Source organism: Trichoderma aggressivum (genome assembly GCF_033847375.1).
Source record: "Trichoderma aggressivum f. europaeum strain CBS 100526 chromosome Unknown scaffold_088, whole genome shotgun sequence".
Taxonomy (NCBI): Eukaryota; Fungi; Ascomycota; class Sordariomycetes; order Hypocreales; family Hypocreaceae; genus Trichoderma; species Trichoderma aggressivum.
In genome coordinates this window covers 9,733-26,613 of record NW_026946454.1, presented here as the reverse complement: position 1 = coordinate 26,613, position 16,881 = coordinate 9,733, and the positions used below count along the sequence as shown (strand labels likewise).

At 49.6% G+C, this 16,881-nt stretch overlaps 5 protein-coding genes across 5 annotated transcripts; 2 read left to right on the top strand and 3 right to left on the bottom strand.

Annotated features, from left to right (window-relative positions):
- Positions 1-415: 415 nt before the first annotated feature.
- Positions 416-2,050, bottom strand: Triagg1_10823 (uncharacterized protein; the record flags this gene model as incomplete). The annotated part of the gene is made up of 3 exons (XM_062894937.1): positions 416-1,242; positions 1,320-1,511; positions 1,582-2,050. 3 exons carry the CDS (start codon positions 2,048-2,050, stop codon positions 416-418), a joined length of 1,488 nt encoding a protein of 495 aa, XP_062750214.1.
- A 573-nt stretch (positions 2,051-2,623) lies between these two features.
- Positions 2,624-3,250, bottom strand: Triagg1_10822 (uncharacterized protein; the record flags this gene model as incomplete). The annotated part of the gene is made up of 1 exon (XM_062894936.1): positions 2,624-3,250. The coding sequence occupies one exon, from the start codon at positions 3,248-3,250 to the stop codon at positions 2,624-2,626; it is 627 nt and encodes a 208-aa protein (XP_062750213.1).
- Positions 3,251-4,524: 1,274 nt separating this feature from the next.
- On the top strand, positions 4,525-5,244 carry Triagg1_10821 (uncharacterized protein; the record flags this gene model as incomplete). The annotated part of the gene is made up of 1 exon (XM_062894935.1): positions 4,525-5,244. One exon carries the CDS (start codon positions 4,525-4,527, stop codon positions 5,242-5,244), a length of 720 nt encoding a protein of 239 aa, XP_062750212.1.
- Positions 5,245-5,676: 432 nt separating this feature from the next.
- On the bottom strand, positions 5,677-7,539 carry Triagg1_10820 (uncharacterized protein; the record flags this gene model as incomplete). Its single annotated transcript, XM_062894934.1, has 4 exons — positions 5,677-6,278; positions 6,336-6,571; positions 6,631-6,942; positions 6,989-7,539. The coding sequence occupies 4 exons, from the start codon at positions 7,537-7,539 to the stop codon at positions 5,677-5,679; spliced, it is 1,701 nt and encodes a 566-aa protein (XP_062750211.1).
- A 484-nt stretch (positions 7,540-8,023) lies between these two features.
- On the top strand, positions 8,024-16,848 carry Triagg1_10819 (CAZyme family GH13; the record flags this gene model as incomplete). The annotated part of the gene is made up of 13 exons (XM_062894933.1): positions 8,024-8,062; positions 8,209-11,202; positions 11,389-12,073; positions 12,496-12,603; positions 12,663-12,787; positions 12,864-12,963; positions 13,022-13,134; positions 13,189-13,880; positions 13,945-14,280; positions 14,342-14,972; positions 15,033-15,061; positions 15,434-15,649; positions 15,783-16,848. 13 exons carry the CDS (start codon positions 8,024-8,026, stop codon positions 16,846-16,848), a joined length of 7,134 nt encoding a protein of 2,377 aa, XP_062750210.1.
- Positions 16,849-16,881: the final 33 nt, after the last annotated feature.

The following is a 16,881-nucleotide window of genomic DNA, read 5'->3' as shown; positions in this document are numbered from 1 at the left end:
TTACTTTGATTTTACCGAAAGGCCTCTCTTCAAGTGGGAGCCTTTTCGAACTCCGAGAACTACCGTGCTACACTTATCATGGTGAAACAGAATATGAGAGTAGAGCCATAATACGATACTAGGTAATATTTATGTGAGAACGGGTTATCCGGTTGGTTTGTCAAGAATACTATTAGACTCTTGACCGCCATATTATCCTCTTTCGGTTGCTGTAGAATTAAAGGGCATCATGGGCACGGTTTCTGTTGGTCATTGTTGGGTAGGTAAGGAAGGGTTTTGAGCATACCCAGTCTATATATATATATATATATATATATATACAAACCTGATCGTGGAATCATTTATATGTACAGAGAGAGACGTAGAGAAATCGTAAGAAACCCCCGATTGCCGTCACATTAGCCCCAGGCTTTCACTAAAAGGCCGCACCGCCAATCCCCTCGCCAGCCAAGTTCTTCATGCTCTTCTCACTTAGGTCACTCCTCATCTCCCACGCGCGAGCGTCTCGCTCAAGCCTGTTCCATGCACCCATGCTCCTTCGGAGACGTTCTTGCTTCATCCGTAGCTCCTCTCGTAATTTTTCCTCCTCGTCCCTCAGTTTTCGATAATGAGGCTCAATCTCTTTGGTGACACCGAGTAACAAGGGGGTCATGGTGGGATCTGTTTTCCCACCGGGAACAAGGGGAGGCATCGTTGCTAGTAGACTCTGGGCGAGGCTGTGTCTTGGTCCATTCCCGTGTTGGGCTGATGGGCCGGTTGGTGGATTGAATGGCCGCTGAGCAGAAGACGCCCCCGTACCAGCTCCATTTGAAGAGGCCGCTCGAGGGCCAGTGGGAATATTAGAAGGACCACTTGATATCGCTGACGCTGCTGGACCAGACATGTGGCGAGGTGGTGCTTGATTCCATCCACCCCTCCCGCCACGAGAGCTGAAGGACGAACCTCTGGCCAGTGGAATATAGCCTCGAGGCCCTGATGGAGGGTTGGTTGGGCTCGTGGTATCCGGCCTGTGTGGTGCAGTGCTCGGGGTCTGGGGGTTTTTCTGGGTTTGCAGAGCTGGCATCGTTGCGGCAGCTGATGATACTCGAGCGGCGGCAGGACCACTAGGCGGTGCCCTTAATGCTGCAGGACCACGCGGTGGTGATTTGGATGGAGCGGAGGCTGGTTCGTATGTATTGGGCCGCTGTGCATCTCTCGCGGCACTGGAGGTTGGCGCAGCAGCGGTATGGGGAGGAGAGCCCTCTAATGTAAGGGGTGAGCGAGTCTTTGCAGATTGTGATTGTGATTGGGAATCTGCCCTCTCCGAAGCGGGCCGAGACGGTATCGTGGATAATAGTCCAATGTCTCGCGGAGGCGAATGTCGCTTGAAGGGTTGAAATCTATCGTCTCGTCGGTTTGGCGATCGAGAGCGTGGCCTATAAGGTGCGCCGCGTGCAGCGATAGGTGTCGTTTTGCCAGGTGGGGGTGTTCTCTCGCGGCGGCGGTCTCGAGCAAACGGAGAGCGTGACCGTCTGCAAAGTCTTGAGTTAGTCGATTCCTTTTATTAAAGAAAACACACTTCTACCATTATGTTGTACTAACCTCTCGTCTCGCCTATCAGGATCGCGCTCCCAGTCCCTAACTCGGGTTCTTTCACGATCCCAATCTCGATCACGCTCGCGATCCAAGTCGCGCGGCCTATCGCGCTCCCACTCTCGTCGTGGTGACCGTGGCCTCTCATATCTATTCTCTCTAGCCGGCGATTCTCTTCTAAGTGGGCTCCGGCGAGGCAACGGAGATCTTCTGATTGGAGATCGACTTCTCTCGCGCCTCCGGGGGCTTTCGCGGTCTCGGGATCGTTCGCGCCGGTATCGATCTCCGACACTGCGTGAGCGCCTTCGTGGAGGATATCTCCCAGGAACGTAACTATCAGATCCTGGAATAATCGGGCTTCGAGGGCGAGGGCTCCTGGTTCGTGGTGGGCTTCTGGCCCTGTTATCCCTGATGGGGCTTCTCGGCCTCCTAGGCGATCGTTCCCGCGGGGTTGGCCTCCATGACTCTCCGGCGCCATATCTCACTACTTCACCGTCATCATATCTGTGATAATTAGCCATGTCAGATGAGGCCTCCATGAAAAAGGTTCAGTTCGTGACCATGGCCATGCGCTTTGCCCAATGACCACGCGATCGATATAACAAAGCGCTAGGGCGGTCGCAAACCCGAAACGAATGTGTAGAGCAATGAATTTTGGAAAACATTCTTACCTCCGACTCCGTCCATCTCGTTCGCGGTCCATAATTGTAAATTGAATAGTATTAAATAAAAACTTGATCAATACCACGGCTTATTTGAAGTGCGAGAAGTCTCGATTGAACCATTACATGCAACAATAAAGAGGGATCGGAGGATATAAAATCCGGCCATGCAGCAAAATTAAGTCATAGGCGTTCCATATATCCACACCAGTCGGATAAGCCTAAACTGGATTGATAGTAGTCCGGGCGATGTATGAACTTTAAGCAGGTAATTTAATTGTATTGTATTAAGAAGCCGAGCTATCGACGGAATAAATTGGTGTAAATTTGACAAAAAATAGCCCAATTGAAGGTAAATGTCTATTTTTTGTGATATATTTGAGTTGGTATTATTTAATGTGATCGAACAAATTTGATCCAAAGGCGCCTTTGTCGCTCTCGAGCTGTACAAGTTGGGGAATCTTAGGAGGTGGTTTATCAGAAGTCAATTTGGGCGTCGCCGCGGGTATATGTTGTTCGAGGTTGAGAAGACTCGATCGTCTCCTTGACTGGTTGTCTCCCGACCTTAGACGCTTGAACCAGCCGCTCGCGCGCTTCGTTTTCTCAGACTCCACGGCGCTGGAGCCGCTCTGGCTGACCGGGCGATACGCATTGGCGACACTGCGTCCGCTCTCTTGAGTGATGCTTTCTGCGAAATTGTTATTAAACTGATTGACAAAATAAAAAGCTGATGAAAGGTAGACGCTACCCTGTCGACCAGAAGCCGCGGGACTAGGCGGCGCGTTTTCCGCAACGCTTCTCACGCCGACCTTGTTCTCGTACGCCGTCGAAGCATTTTCCTTGACCTCGGAGCTCTCGTTGCTGGCCTTGGACGTTTTGGATGGCGTAATCGGTTCAATCGGAGACTCCGGAGGAGGAGGGATGTTGGTGCCGTCGGTAATGCTGCCAAAATTCAGGTTGAGGGCAGGCAGCACGAAGCGCGAGCCGGTTGCGGCCTTCTTGGGTTGAGAAGACATGATTTGTCGGACTATCCTGTCCTCTGGTCGCGATGGTAAAACGAGGTCCGAGACCTGCCAGTCAATGGATGGTGCTCCGTGCAGATCATCGCTGATGAGGAACAAGCAAGCACCCTGGCAGTCACGGTCCCGGAGAATGACCCCTATATTATAGAGTACCTTTTCTGAAGCTAGGTAGGCTGTACCTCGTACTGGTAGCAACAGGTAAACCGGCTAGTAGGTCAACTTGTTCGGGCAAATCTCAACATAGCCCGCCCCCAAAAAAAATTAATCGCAAAGTTATTTAATGATGAGCTAAACTTTAGATAAGGACGAGAAAGAAACATCCCAGAACTGGTAACTTTGATGATAGTTGATTGAATGAATAGTATACTTGTATATTTGAAAGAGTGCTAAGCAATTGAAGTACCCGGTACAGTTATAGCTTCAATGATGCTGGTAGAACTACCTAGTACTTACCTACCTGTAGTACCTGTATTACCTGGTACTACTGTAAGAGGTACCACTAAGTCTGTAAAGGTTGTTTATATAATTAGCATTTTCTTTACTTATTTTCGTATTACTTTAATTAAGAACAAATCTTATTTCATTTATACACATTCTTAACATTATTTAAATTTGGGGCGCTTAATAACGCGCTTTTAATCCTTGAGGTGACGTACCTCATGTGGGTAATAGAAGGTACCTAGGCACTTTTTCTGCATGGCAAGGTACATTTCCACCTCAACACTCGTAGCTGCCCGGAGGTAACTTGGTTGTACCATCTACCCTTAGCAGTAGTGGCTTTGTTTGCTTAGAGGTACTACCTACTAGGTAGTAGGTACCCACTTGGTTCAAGCTCTGAATCTACTTGGTACCTTACTAACCACCTCAGGTAGTATCGTGATATCGATATCTCGAGTCTCCATAATTTGCTATTAACAGAAGTTTTCCTGGTCCGCCTCAATTGCTACTCCAGAACATGTACATGGCAATCTACGTCTAGTATGGCACAGTTCGTCCCCCGCCGTTCATTTGGTGTCCCTTCATCAGTTCCAAAGTCATATTTCCTGGGCCATCACCAAGCCGCTGTCAGTAAATTGAAGACGGTTCTCTCAAGGATATCTCTCGTCATTGAGTGCCGGGACTTTCGACTACCTTTATCAACTCACAATCCCATTCTTGAAAAAGCAGTTGCTGGCTGTCCGAAACTCATTGTATATACGAAACATGATTTAGGAAGCGACAGTCCCGGCGCGCGGCAATTGCTGCAGAAGCTTCATGGGCGACGAGCAATGTTTTGGGACAAGAACCGCGCCTCAAGCACAGCCTCGCTGCTGAAACGGCTCAAGGAGACCGCTTACGAAGTAGACTCAATAACAGGGCTTTGCGCGCTGATAGTGGGCATGCCCAATGTGGGTAAGAGTACGTTGCTGAACGCCCTTAGAAGCACTGGGACAACCGGGAGGACGACCAAAGTAGCCAAGACAGGTGACCAGGCAGGCGTAACCCGTAAAATCGGAACAAGTGTTCGCGTTATTGAACCGGAGGAGAGAGGGGGGGTCGGCGCTGGTGTATATGTGCTCGATTCACCAGGAGTCTTTGTCCCGTATGTCGAAGATGGAGAGACAATGATCAAAATCTCGCTCGTACAGGGTATCAAGAAAGGTCTCATAGCGGATGAGATATTGGCAGACTACCTGCTCTACAAGATGAATCTCTGGGATCCCCACCTCTACCATCGATACTGCAGTCCAACAAACGATATTCACGAGTTCTTGCTCGCCGTGGCGAAGCGGGATGGCAAGCTGAAGGCTGGTGGCGTCCCGGATATGGGAGAGTCCGCTGCCAGGGTGCTGTCCGAGTGGCGGAAGGGTAAACTAGGCAGATACGTGTTGGATGATCTCTCTGATGAAGCCCTTCAACGTCATGAGTTGATGGCATCCAGTCCCCCGGTAAGCCTGAACCAAGGGAAAAAAGCATGGAAAGAACAGAGGAAAGAAACCAACGCATAGAAGAAACCAGACCTAGCAATTCATGACCATTTACGTTGAACGGCGTTTTGATTGCCTGTTGTTTGAACTACATTGAGTTCGCATGACATAGCTGGCAAATGAGTATAAGATAGATCCTATGTAGTGTTTGTACGTCGCAAGTCACGAGAGCCTCTCCCAACATGTAGAACGACGGGTAAAGAGAGGGAAAGGAAGAAGAAGAAGAAAAACCAGCCTAGCTAGCTAAAAGCTGGCAGTGATGATTCCCATCCATCATTAGGTCGTAAAGGAATAATGATTCAGACCTCAAATAAGACATGTCATGAACTCCTGACTTCTACCCGAAAAAAGGAAACAAGAGAAACTCAACCGAACAGCCTGGGTATTATGTAGTAGATGGATGATGATTCTTAAACAACGAGTTAGGGGCGGCCGTATCCGTTGTTATGCATATTATGCGTATTGATTTTGCCACTTGACCATATCTCGTGTAAGAACATCCATCATCTCGATGCAACTTAAATCTTTAAAATCCTTGGACATGGGAGTGTCGGTTGGGGACGTGGTAGGATCCTGTGAGTGCTGATTCGTCGAGTTGTTGCTGCGATCCAACGTTGCTTCGGCTGCTAAATCGACCTGGGTTCTGGAGATGAAGTCCATTATTGCAGCCACCCGCCGCTTCATATCCAGCATGCTCATTCGACCGGCGATACCCAACTTTGTTTTTGAGCTGCCCTTGTGGTCGCTAGTATGCTTAGCATGTGCAGATGTTGTCGCATTGGTCGGTCGTTGGGCGTCTCGTGATACAGATCGGGCGGGCGAATGCTCAGTTTCCGTATTTCGATCCTTTGTGTATTGGTTCTTCCCCTTGCCCTTCTTGTGATTGCTCCGTGAGGTTCGCTTTTGGATATTTGCGGTTGAAGAGTGACTTGTAGGAGGGGTTCCGGGAATCGGGGACGGTACTGGGGCTGGTTCGGGGAAAGTCGATGGTTCTGCGCTCTTTATAACAGGAGTCTTCATGGACGGCGGGTTTACTTCCTCTGATACATCGGAATCTGCATTTCTGTAAGTGTCTGGCCTAACGCGTCTCGTCTTTGAGCCGCTTGACTTACCTTCAGTACGTCGCCTATCGGCCCGCCCCTTCCGTTTGCTCGCGTTCTCTTGCCGCAGACGATCTTTCTCCTCCTTGTCTGATTTCTCTGTGCCTTTATAGGCGCGCAATCTCTTGTGCTCGCCGCGACCATTGCTTTCGTCATCTGTGTTTTCTTGGCTGATGGTGTCCATTGGTTTTGGAGGCGGCGAAGGGGATTGCGAATTTGTGCGTTGCCGTTTAACAGTGACATGGTTTCTGCGAGGGAGATTAACGGAAATTCCAAATATTTATGAATCGTAGAAAAGGGCACGAACTCTTCGCTATTGCTGCGTACCCGTTTTGTACGCCTAATAACACTCTCTGTGCCGTCTTGCCCAACCTCTTCCTTGCTCGCTTCAATTGCTCGTCGTAACTGTTCATCGTCATATGCTGCATCGCGGCTGTTCATTGTAGATCGGCGTTTAGATATCTGTGAGGTTGATTGAGATCGAACGGACTTCGCGCTACCCAACCGGGGAGATCGAGCACCGTCCTTCGCTATAGAAGTAGCCCGAGATGAAGTTCGAGCAGGTCGGCTCAGAGGCAGATATTTGGAGTATTTTTGTCTAACGGAAAGCGTGGTCGACCTGTTAGAGTTTGCTCAGAAACGACGCAACAGAAGGACTGCCTTACCCGTTATTTGCTGTTTGTATTTTGTGAAGATCTTTTCGACACTGTTCGCAGAAATACTCTTCAGGAGAGCTCTCAGCGCTAAATATGCCGACACATGCTCCGTGCTGCCACACTTTGCAAATATCGCACTGCACAAAAAACCCGGTAACATCTTCACTTAGTTCAATTGAGGCGAGGAAGTAGGCGTCTGAACCATCAACGGGAGGACGACCGGGGTAGTCTTCGCAGCCACAGATACACCGAACCGCCTCATCCTCTTCGTCTTGCAATGGATCTGGCTCGTTGGACATGTCGAGAGCCTCGTTTCGCAAGCCCTTGTATTGCTCGTCGTCGTGGCCGCGTTTTCGCCTCCGGCCAAGCAGCGTATCGTCTATGTCGTCAAGCGGATCGGACGATACAGATGCACTAGGCGTGGATTTGCCCGAAGGAGGTCGGTTAAGGGATCGTGTATGTCGCTCGAGACGGGTAAAATTGGTCGATGAGAGGGACTGTTGAGAATGAGAAGCCAACGTGCGAGCTCTGGATGATCGTCGCGGCGAGGATGGTGCCATTGAATACTGTAAGCACCAGAAGAGGGAGGGGGAGGAGAAAACAAGTATTCGCGGTACAACAAAAAAACAAAAACAAAGTGCAATCAAATGTCTAACATCTAGCCAAGTTCGGGGTGTCTACTAGGTAGAAGTAAGGGCAGAGAGGAAAAGCAGTCGCACATGATTTGTATGCGGAAGAGGTCGTTTTGAATAAAGTCTGCCAGGAAGTAAGAGCCCGAGAGCGCAGGCTGCATACGGCTTAGCCCGGAACTACTTGGTACTTAGAGTCTACTAAGCCTTAGCCTCTCCACATCATCGCGAGGATGATGTATTCGGTACGTTTTCCCAATCTCATCTCAGCAGTAATTTTACCCAATATCTTTCTTGTCCATCGTTTACGCTTCGTTTTCCTTCCTTCATCTTTCAGTTTGTTCATTTTTTCCCTACATGCTGTAGCAGCCGCGTGTAGAAACAAGCTTCGGGGGCGCAATCCGCTGTATCCGCCATGTTTAAGCTATCGCGACGACGCGACCACTCGCTTCAGGTAAGGGTTTAAGCTCTGGCATCGTGCGCCAACATTATTTCTTCGCAAATCAGCGGCGATTTCAATCCCCTACATTACGGCTGTATCCCCTTTGATACGGCAGGTGATTCGCGATAATACTTGCGCAGACAGCTAAGTTATCACAGCCTCTGACAAAGGAAACGGCCGATCCCAATGCCGCTACCGCCGCCGCATCCGCCTTCATGCGAGGCAATCCAACCACGTCATCGTCTCTATCTTCAGCTGCAGCCGCTGCCGCCTTACGGGCGCAGCCAAATCCACCGACAAATGTTGCGCAAATCTCTTCGAAAAGAAGCCAGCGCCGCACCGCCTCGCTGTCGTCTCCCATCGGCCGCGACCGAGGCAAGAGTAAGCTGCACAGAAGCCCTAGCGTGAGTTCCATGAGCGAACGAACGTTTCGACGATCACCATCGCCTGGTCACACGCCTCTCGGAAAACAAGATGTACCCCCTGTGCCCACTATCCCAACCTCCAAGGCCGTCGCGATGCCATTACGGACTCAAAATTTCCAAACCGCAAGCCAAAAGTCGCGAGGCAACCAGCAAGGCTCCTGGTTTGGGGCAGCCACTGTTCATGATGCATACCAGGAGAAGGGGACAGAAGTTTTGCCAGAATTGACACCCGATTTACCTGAATCCCGTTCGGGGAGTGTCAGCTCATCTATAAACTTCTCATATCCTCGTGCAAGGATAACATACGACTCACACATGACATCCGACGACCTTGTGTATGACCCGAATTCAAGAAGAATGGTCCCGAGGGACGCACTTGTGCAAGCTAGTCATCCAATTGAGGGCACAAAACCGACTGAGAAAGTAAAAGGAACAAAACCAGCCCATCAGGATCATATACCACAAGAGCGAAACGATGAAATGAAGCCAGTAATACCCAGCGACGTTCAGCCGGAACCCTTTGCAATGGCAACCAGCCAATCACACGCGGCTGGCAGATCTTTAGGGAGGGAGAGTCCGGATGTTAACACATTGATGCCGACGATGGCAACAGAAACGCTATCACAGGAGAGGGAGCTTGAAGCGAAAGGATCTCGGGATTGGCAGAACCAGAATACTTCTCAAAACGAAGCCTCCGAATCTGATATTGAGCCAAGTTTGACATCTGGATTCGCGAACTGGGACAGTACGAAAACCGAGATACCAGTTTCTTATGCCGGATCCGGTTCAGAGACATCTGTTCGATCAGCTCATTTTGCATCATCAACTGATCAGTTGGTCGTTAAGCACGAACCTCCTCCACGATCTCTGTCTCCTAGAAAGTCAGCCCTTAAATCTGCCATTTCGAGTCGTGGAACTCAGCCGTCGCACCCTAATGAGAATACGGACTATCCATTCATCGGTACTTCTCACTCTAGCAAGGATGATTCCACAGCAAGCCAGAAGAAAAGTGCTAGAGTAAGCTGGAACGACAATAGCGCAGTTGTAGTTGCTGAGCCTGGCAATTTTGAAGGAGCAGACTTTTCAGCAGTGCACGGCCTTCAATTAAGACATAATACACAGGGTACCGCCGACAACGCGAAAGCAAACAGGACGTCTTCCCCGCAACAAGACGAATTAATGTCTCCTCGACCAGCACTCCCATTATTTGGGAGTGTGCGTGATAAAAAGGGGAAAGAGCCCGAAGAACGGCAGCTTGTTCGTCCGCGTGAACATTCGCTTTCCCCCCAACCGCTACCACCGGCCAGTTCTCAAACATTGTCTTCCATTGCCAAAGATGAAATTCCCTCGCCAATAGAGTCAGCCAAGGCGTTCCATTATGGTCGCGGACAGACTCCAAGAAATGTAGCGAATATTTCTAAATATCGGGAGCCATTACCAGCAATCATCGCGTCTACCGAAAGTCTTGGACATGTGAGCGAAGACATGTATAGTTCCGGAGATGAGCTGTTCGAAGATGTCTCAACCGGCACAGAGCAGTCAATGGTTCAAAAATCGTCAAAAGATGTATCGGCAAACTCAAGCCCGCTCACTGACGTGTTGCCTGACGAAAAATCAAAAGCATCAGACGCGAAGGCATTGAATAAGTCGCCAGGCATTTCTAGTTCAAATGCGGATCCTCCGGCGATACATCATGATATTTCACCTACGACTGAGCCAAACTCTCTTCCGGGAAGCTTCCCAGAGGATGAAGATGTCACCAGGCTCCATATGGACGAAACAAACGCATCTATCACGCCTATATTAGCACAGGTCTCAGGATATAAGACTAGCAACCAAGAAGAACACGATTCAGACATGGATAGTATTTACATCGATGCGTACGAAGATCTATCCGATGTTGACGACGGTGGATTCATGTCTCTTGATGCTGCGCTGGTCAGTTCACCCATGGCAGGTGTAAACGGCAACAAATCGCGTATCAATGCAAGCACTGGAGGGAAGCCGTTGGAGAACACTACAAGTGCCCCCATTCAATCATCTGAGGATTGGGAGAAGGCTAAAGCATACTGGAAAAGCCTTAGCTCTGAGGAGAGACGCCAGCTCGAAATGGAGGCCCTTCGGGAAGCCGACGATGAGGCTATACGGGAGCCTGTATCCACAAAACGAACTACAACCTTGACCGATGTCTCGGGTCACTCCTCTAATTTAGAACAGAGGAGTCAACGGCAACGATCCCAGAAGGAACGTCTTTTGCGAACCGCAATGGTATCGCCTGACGAAGCAAGACAGCAGTCGATCAATTCCAAGCCGGCCGATAGATCTCGAACTCTGTCCAAGACTAATACCAACACCAAGATGGAAATGAAAATAGGAAAAGAGCCTGTGCGACATACTGATTTTGCCATGACAGATGCTCAGGGAGGGCAAGGCTCGCTGCAGCAACCAACTACCACGGCACGCACCGGCTTGGCGATGGGACGCAGGTTACAAAAATTAGCGCGGCCAAAACGCTCAGCGAGTAATGAACAGAAGTACATAGGTGACGAGCTCCGTGGCCCTACCACCATACCCAGATCATCTTACGACCCGATCGTCTCAACAGAGTATAGTCTAAGACGTCCAAAGGAATATGCGGCACACAGCTCGACTGCAGAACCTCCGGTAAATACTGCCATGAAGCCTACTTTACGGCGACGAGGATCCGACTCCAGTGAGAGCAGTTTCGTACGTAGTAGGTCTATTGTCAGTCCTCGAAGTGGATTTAGGTCATCGATGCGAAGCAGCTCTTTCGATTCAAAGCCATCATCATCTGGTAATAAGGGTAGAAACAGGCTGACGTTACGTTCGTTATCACCCACAACGGCACATCAGAGGCATCATTCTGCTGCGCCAGCTGCTCCTTCTCGGCAGTTAGTAGAGAATCCAAAGCGTCAGCCGTTCCAGCGACACTCAATTGCGCCACATATCAGCCAATCTCTATCAAAGAGAGACGAGGATTCGACATACGGCGATCACATTTCAGATTCCAGTGATGATGACATGAACACAACTCCGTTGACAAACGGCTCCATCACGGGTGATGAATTCGAACCCGTTCACTCGAGGTTGAAACAATCTATTCTGAACATGTATGCACGCAACAACCTCCCTGACCAAAATTTCAGTGCCAGCGCAGGTTTCAATTCCGGTTTGCCAAAACGCGATGCGCCCAAACCCAGAGTCGACCAACACCACAATGAGGAGAGCCCACATATACCTCTTGATCAGCTCTCCGGCGCGTCGCCTCGCCGACCAGGGCTCATCTCCACACTCAGGCGCAAGAGCCACGCAAACGTCAAAGAGTCCAGCGACGTTGACGCTGCCCGTAATACTCTACCGCATCATCACAGTGAAGACGCAACGTCTACACGGAACAGCGTCATACCCAACCATGCAACAGGCTGGCCATTGCAAAACAGGAAGGGCGAGACGAATGAAGCTTCAGTGACGTCACCGCTTGGAGACACAGGAAGACGATCCGCAGCTAGCGGCTCTATTGTCAAAGACGAACTGACGTCAGAACCCCGCCATCAAGATGAGCTTCAGCTTTACGAAGGTAGCTCTGATGCAAACCAAGCTAATACTCTCCTATCACAAGAACCTAAGCGAAAGAAGTTTAATAGCCTGAGGAAAATGTTTAAAATTAATAATTAGTTAATTATAGAGTTGAAATAATGAGATAAGAATCATAAGATTATATAGGAATTAACGGTGTAAGAGAATTTAATAGCACGCTAACTTCGCCACTGCCATGTGTGTGTTAGTTCCGCAGCTAAACCTCGTGCGTAGGTACTTAGTACCTGGGAGATGAAGCTTCAAGCTTCAAGAAGATACATACCTCCATACATAGAGGAGAGGTAGCATCACTTGCAAACAATTAGCGCAAACTGCGCATTTTGATTGCAGAGCATTCATTACATCAGCACGTCATATATTAATATCTCTCATAGCTGCTGGGCATCAAGCTTTGTTCTTCAGGCAATCAACCCAAAGCTCTCATCGAAGCTACCCCGCCTCCCACGCCCAAGCAATTCTGCGCCATGGCAGCTCCGAAAGACAAGCAAGATATCCCCCAGGATGGCACAGGTTTGTTATAACAAAGGGCGAATGGGTCACGATATCATTTTGGCTAACTCTAATTGAAGGCGTCATCCAGCTAGACCCATGGCTAGCCCCATTCGGCGATGCGCTGAAGAGGCGATACTCCAAAGCTCAGGACTGGATCAAAGTTATCAACGAAACCGAAGGTGGCTTTGACAAATTCTCCAAGGTACGAGCTGCTGCTTTGGCCCTCCAGCTTGCTGCTTCTTCTGCTTCTTCTCGGTGACTGACCCTACCTTTCACAGGGCACTGACATCTTCGGCTTCAATGTGGATGAGAAGAACAACGTTATATATCGCGAGTGGGCGCCAAACGCCGAACAGGCATATCTCGTAGGAGATTTCAGTGAGTCTTGTTACCTTGGACCTTGAGACACCACCAGTTTGATTAACGTACGGTACAGACGGTTGGAATTTCACGTCCCACCCAATGCAGAAGAATGCATATGGCGTGTTCGAGATCACAGTCCCAGCCAAGGGGGGCCAGAAGGCGATACCCCATAATTCTAAAGTCAAGGTACTTTTGTCCAACATTCATGAGTAAAGTATACATGCATGAGCTAATTATCAGATTTCCCTTGTACTCCCTGGAGGGCACAGAATCGATCGTTTGCCAGCCTGGATTAAATACGTCACCCAAGATCTCTCTGTTTCGCCGGTGTATGACGCTCGATTTTGGAGCCCAGCGCCGTCGGAAAAATACGCATTTCAGCACTCACGGCCTCAAAAGCCGCAGAGCATCAGAATATATGAAGCCCATGTCGGAATCTCATCGCCAGAGCAGCGCGTCACCACGTATGAAGAGTTTACTGAAAATGTACTTCCCAGAATCAAGGACCTTGGTTACAACGCCATTCAGCTGATGGCCATCATGGAACATGCCTATTATGCTAGCTTTGGATACCAAGTCAACAGCTTCTTCGCAGCCAGCAGCCGATATGGAACTCCCGAGGGGTTGAAGAAGCTTGTTGATACCGCTCATAAGATGGGAATTGTCGTCCTCCTGGATGTTGTTCACAGCCATGCGTCAAAGAACGTACTTGATGGCCTAAACCAATTCGATGGAACGGACCACCAATACTTTCACAGTGGCGGAAAAGGTAACCATGACCTTTGGGACAGCAGACTCTTCAACTATGGTCACCACGAAGTCATGCGATTTTTACTAAGCAATCTCCGATTCTGGATGGATGAGTATCACTTCGACGGCTTCCGCTTTGACGGTGTCACCAGTATGCTTTACCTCCACCATGGAATTGGAACGTACGTCTATTGGCTCTTCCCCCTCTGTCTCATACTCTAGTATTTGCTAATGAATCAATTTCAGTGGCTTCTCCGGTGGATACCATGAATACTTCGGCCCCGATGTTGATGAGGAAGCTGTTGTGTATTTGATGGTTGCTAACGAGATGCTGCATTCGCTCTATCCCGAGTGTGTCACTGTTGCTGAAGACGTGTCAGGAATGCCAGCTCTTTGCCTCCCGCTTTCACTTGGTGGTATAGGATTCGATTATCGACTTGCTATGGCCATTCCTGATATGTGGATCAAGATTCTAAAGGAGCTCAAAGACGAGCAATGGGATCTTGCCAACATCTGTTTTACTCTGACCAACAGACGCCATGGTGAAAAAACCATTGCCTATTGCGAAAGCCATGATCAAGCGTATGCACTCCACTACTAATGATTGATGACGATGGAATCGTGGCTAACAACTGAGCACTAGACTTGTTGGAGATAAAACACTGATGATGCACTTGTGCGATGCAGAAATGTACACTCACATGTCGACCTTGTCACCATTGACACCTGTGATTGATCGTGGAATTGCACTGCACAAGATGATTCGACTTCTTACTCATGGTCTGGGTGGAGAGGGTTATCTCAACTTTGAAGGCAACGAATTTGGCCATCCTGAATGGCTAGATTTCCCTCGAGCAGGAAACAACAATTCCTTTTGGTATGCCCGTCGACAGTTCAACCTCACAGAAGATAACCTGCTCCGATACAAATTCCTGAACACCTTCGACAAGTTGATGAATGAGTGCGAAGCACAACATGGCTGGTTACACGCTCCCCAGGCTTATATCTCCTTGAAGCACGAAGGAGACAAGATAATTGTATTCGAGAGGGCAGGACTCGTGTTCATCTTCAACTTCCACACAGACCGAAGCTTCAGCGACTACCGTATCGGAGTCGACGCGCCTGGAACCTACAAAATAGTGTTGAACAGCGACGCAGAAAGAGTTGGTGGCCATAACCGGATTGATGAAGAAACACGTTTCTTCACGACCGCTATGGAGTGGAATGGAAGGAAAAATTGGACACATGTTTATATTCCTTGCCGAACTGCTTTGGTACGTTTCCATTCTACAATTTCTATCCATAAGAGATGATAGCTAACTCAACATACTTAGATCTTGGCGCGGGAGAGTTCAGCAACTCAGTAGATTACAATCTTGTTGCTTGAGTCAGCTATCCGTCAAGAGATGGTATTACATTGGGCGATGTCAAATATAAAAGGAGGTCATTTAAATACAAATGCGGAGCAACTCTATAATACCCCCCAACCGTGAGATGTATGCTGTGATGAGTATTGTCAGGGGAATACTGTCTTCTTAGTCTCTTGGGTGCATGCACAGACATAGACACTGCTGGTTCACTTTGTAGTCGTGTTGTATATCCATTTTACTTCCGGAAACACCATAGAAAAGCTGCCATCAACATCTTGTACCTCGGCACCCCATACCGCGTTGTTTACTCTAGCATCCATACATGGTGGGGTTGGAGGGGCAGCTAAGGCAACTCCATGATGTAGCAAGCTGCGCCCAGCAATTGACTTGCTTCAACCTCCCGGTTATGCCAGCTATCAATGGCCGCCGATACTTGAATATCTTGTCCTCCCTTCACGAATTTCCGACAGCCATGCTGAGCCGTTCTCACCACAGCCTGCGCGCTCTGTCGCGGACCGGGCGCGTCCTGGAAATGCGGATCGACAGCCCTTTGTCGCAACAAACCGTTCGGCGGAAATCAGGTCCGTACGGCTACACTCAGGCCAAGGCTCTTGTCTTCTCCAAGAATGGAGAGCCATCCGATGTACTACAGTGGGCATTTACTCGCTCTGCGATAGGAAACGAAGGAAGAATCTCAAACTGACAATGGTCAAGGCTACACACATTTTCCATTTCGCCCTCGATTTCTTCCAAATCCGTCTTGTTGCGGTCTCTTGCGGCGCCCATTAACCCTGCCGATATAAACACCATTCAAGGGACTTATGGCTCTCAGCCTAGCTTTACATCTTTAATAGGGACGTCCAGCCCGTCCGTCATCCCAGGAAACGAGGGTGTCTTCGAAGTTGTTTCAACGGGCGATCCGGCGTCACCCATTCGTAAGGGGGATTGGGTCATCCCGGCCGTTGCGCAATTCGGCACATGGAGGACACATGCCGTTGCAGAGCTAGATCAGGTCTTGAAGATCGACAAGGAGGGACTGCGTGCGACTCAGGCGGCAACCATATCTGTCAATCCCAGCACAGCATATCGCATTCTGAGGGCATATGGCCCCAGCACTGGACTGGGCGGCATTGGGATGCGACCGCTGGAGGTGGGCAGTGGCGAATGGTTCATCCAGAACGGGGCAAACTCGGGAGTTGGAAGAGCCGCCATACAGCTCGGCAAGCTCTGGGGGCTGAGGAGCATCAACATCGTGCGGGAACGAAGCTCTCCTGAAGAAACCGAGGCGTTGAAAGCGGAACTTGTTGGCCTTGGTGCCGATGTAGTTGTAACGGAAACGCAGTTTCTGTGGCGGGAGTGGAGAGACCAGCTGGCGGAAATCACAAACAAAGGCCGCGACCAGATTGGGCTGGGCCTGAATTGCGTCGGCGGCAAATCTGCCACGGCCCTCGCTCGCTCGCTCAGCGAAGGTGCCACGATGGTGTCGTACGGTGGCATGGCCAAGCAGCCAGTTGCCCTTCCCGTTGGCTTGCTCATATTCAAAGACATCCGCTTTGTCGGCTTCTGGCTATCCCGCTGGAATCAGCAGGACGTCGCTGGGCGCAAGCATATGATCGATTACATTGTGGATCTGATCCGCCAAGGCAAATTTCAAGATGTTCCCCTGGACGAAGTGGCGTGGAACTGGGACACTGACATCTCCACCCTGACACAAGAAGTGCAGGGCGGCCTCCAAGGGTTTAGAAGAGGCAAGGGCATATTCGTGTTTGGTGATACTTGAATCCTCACCACTTAAAGGTCAAGGCTGTAGTCA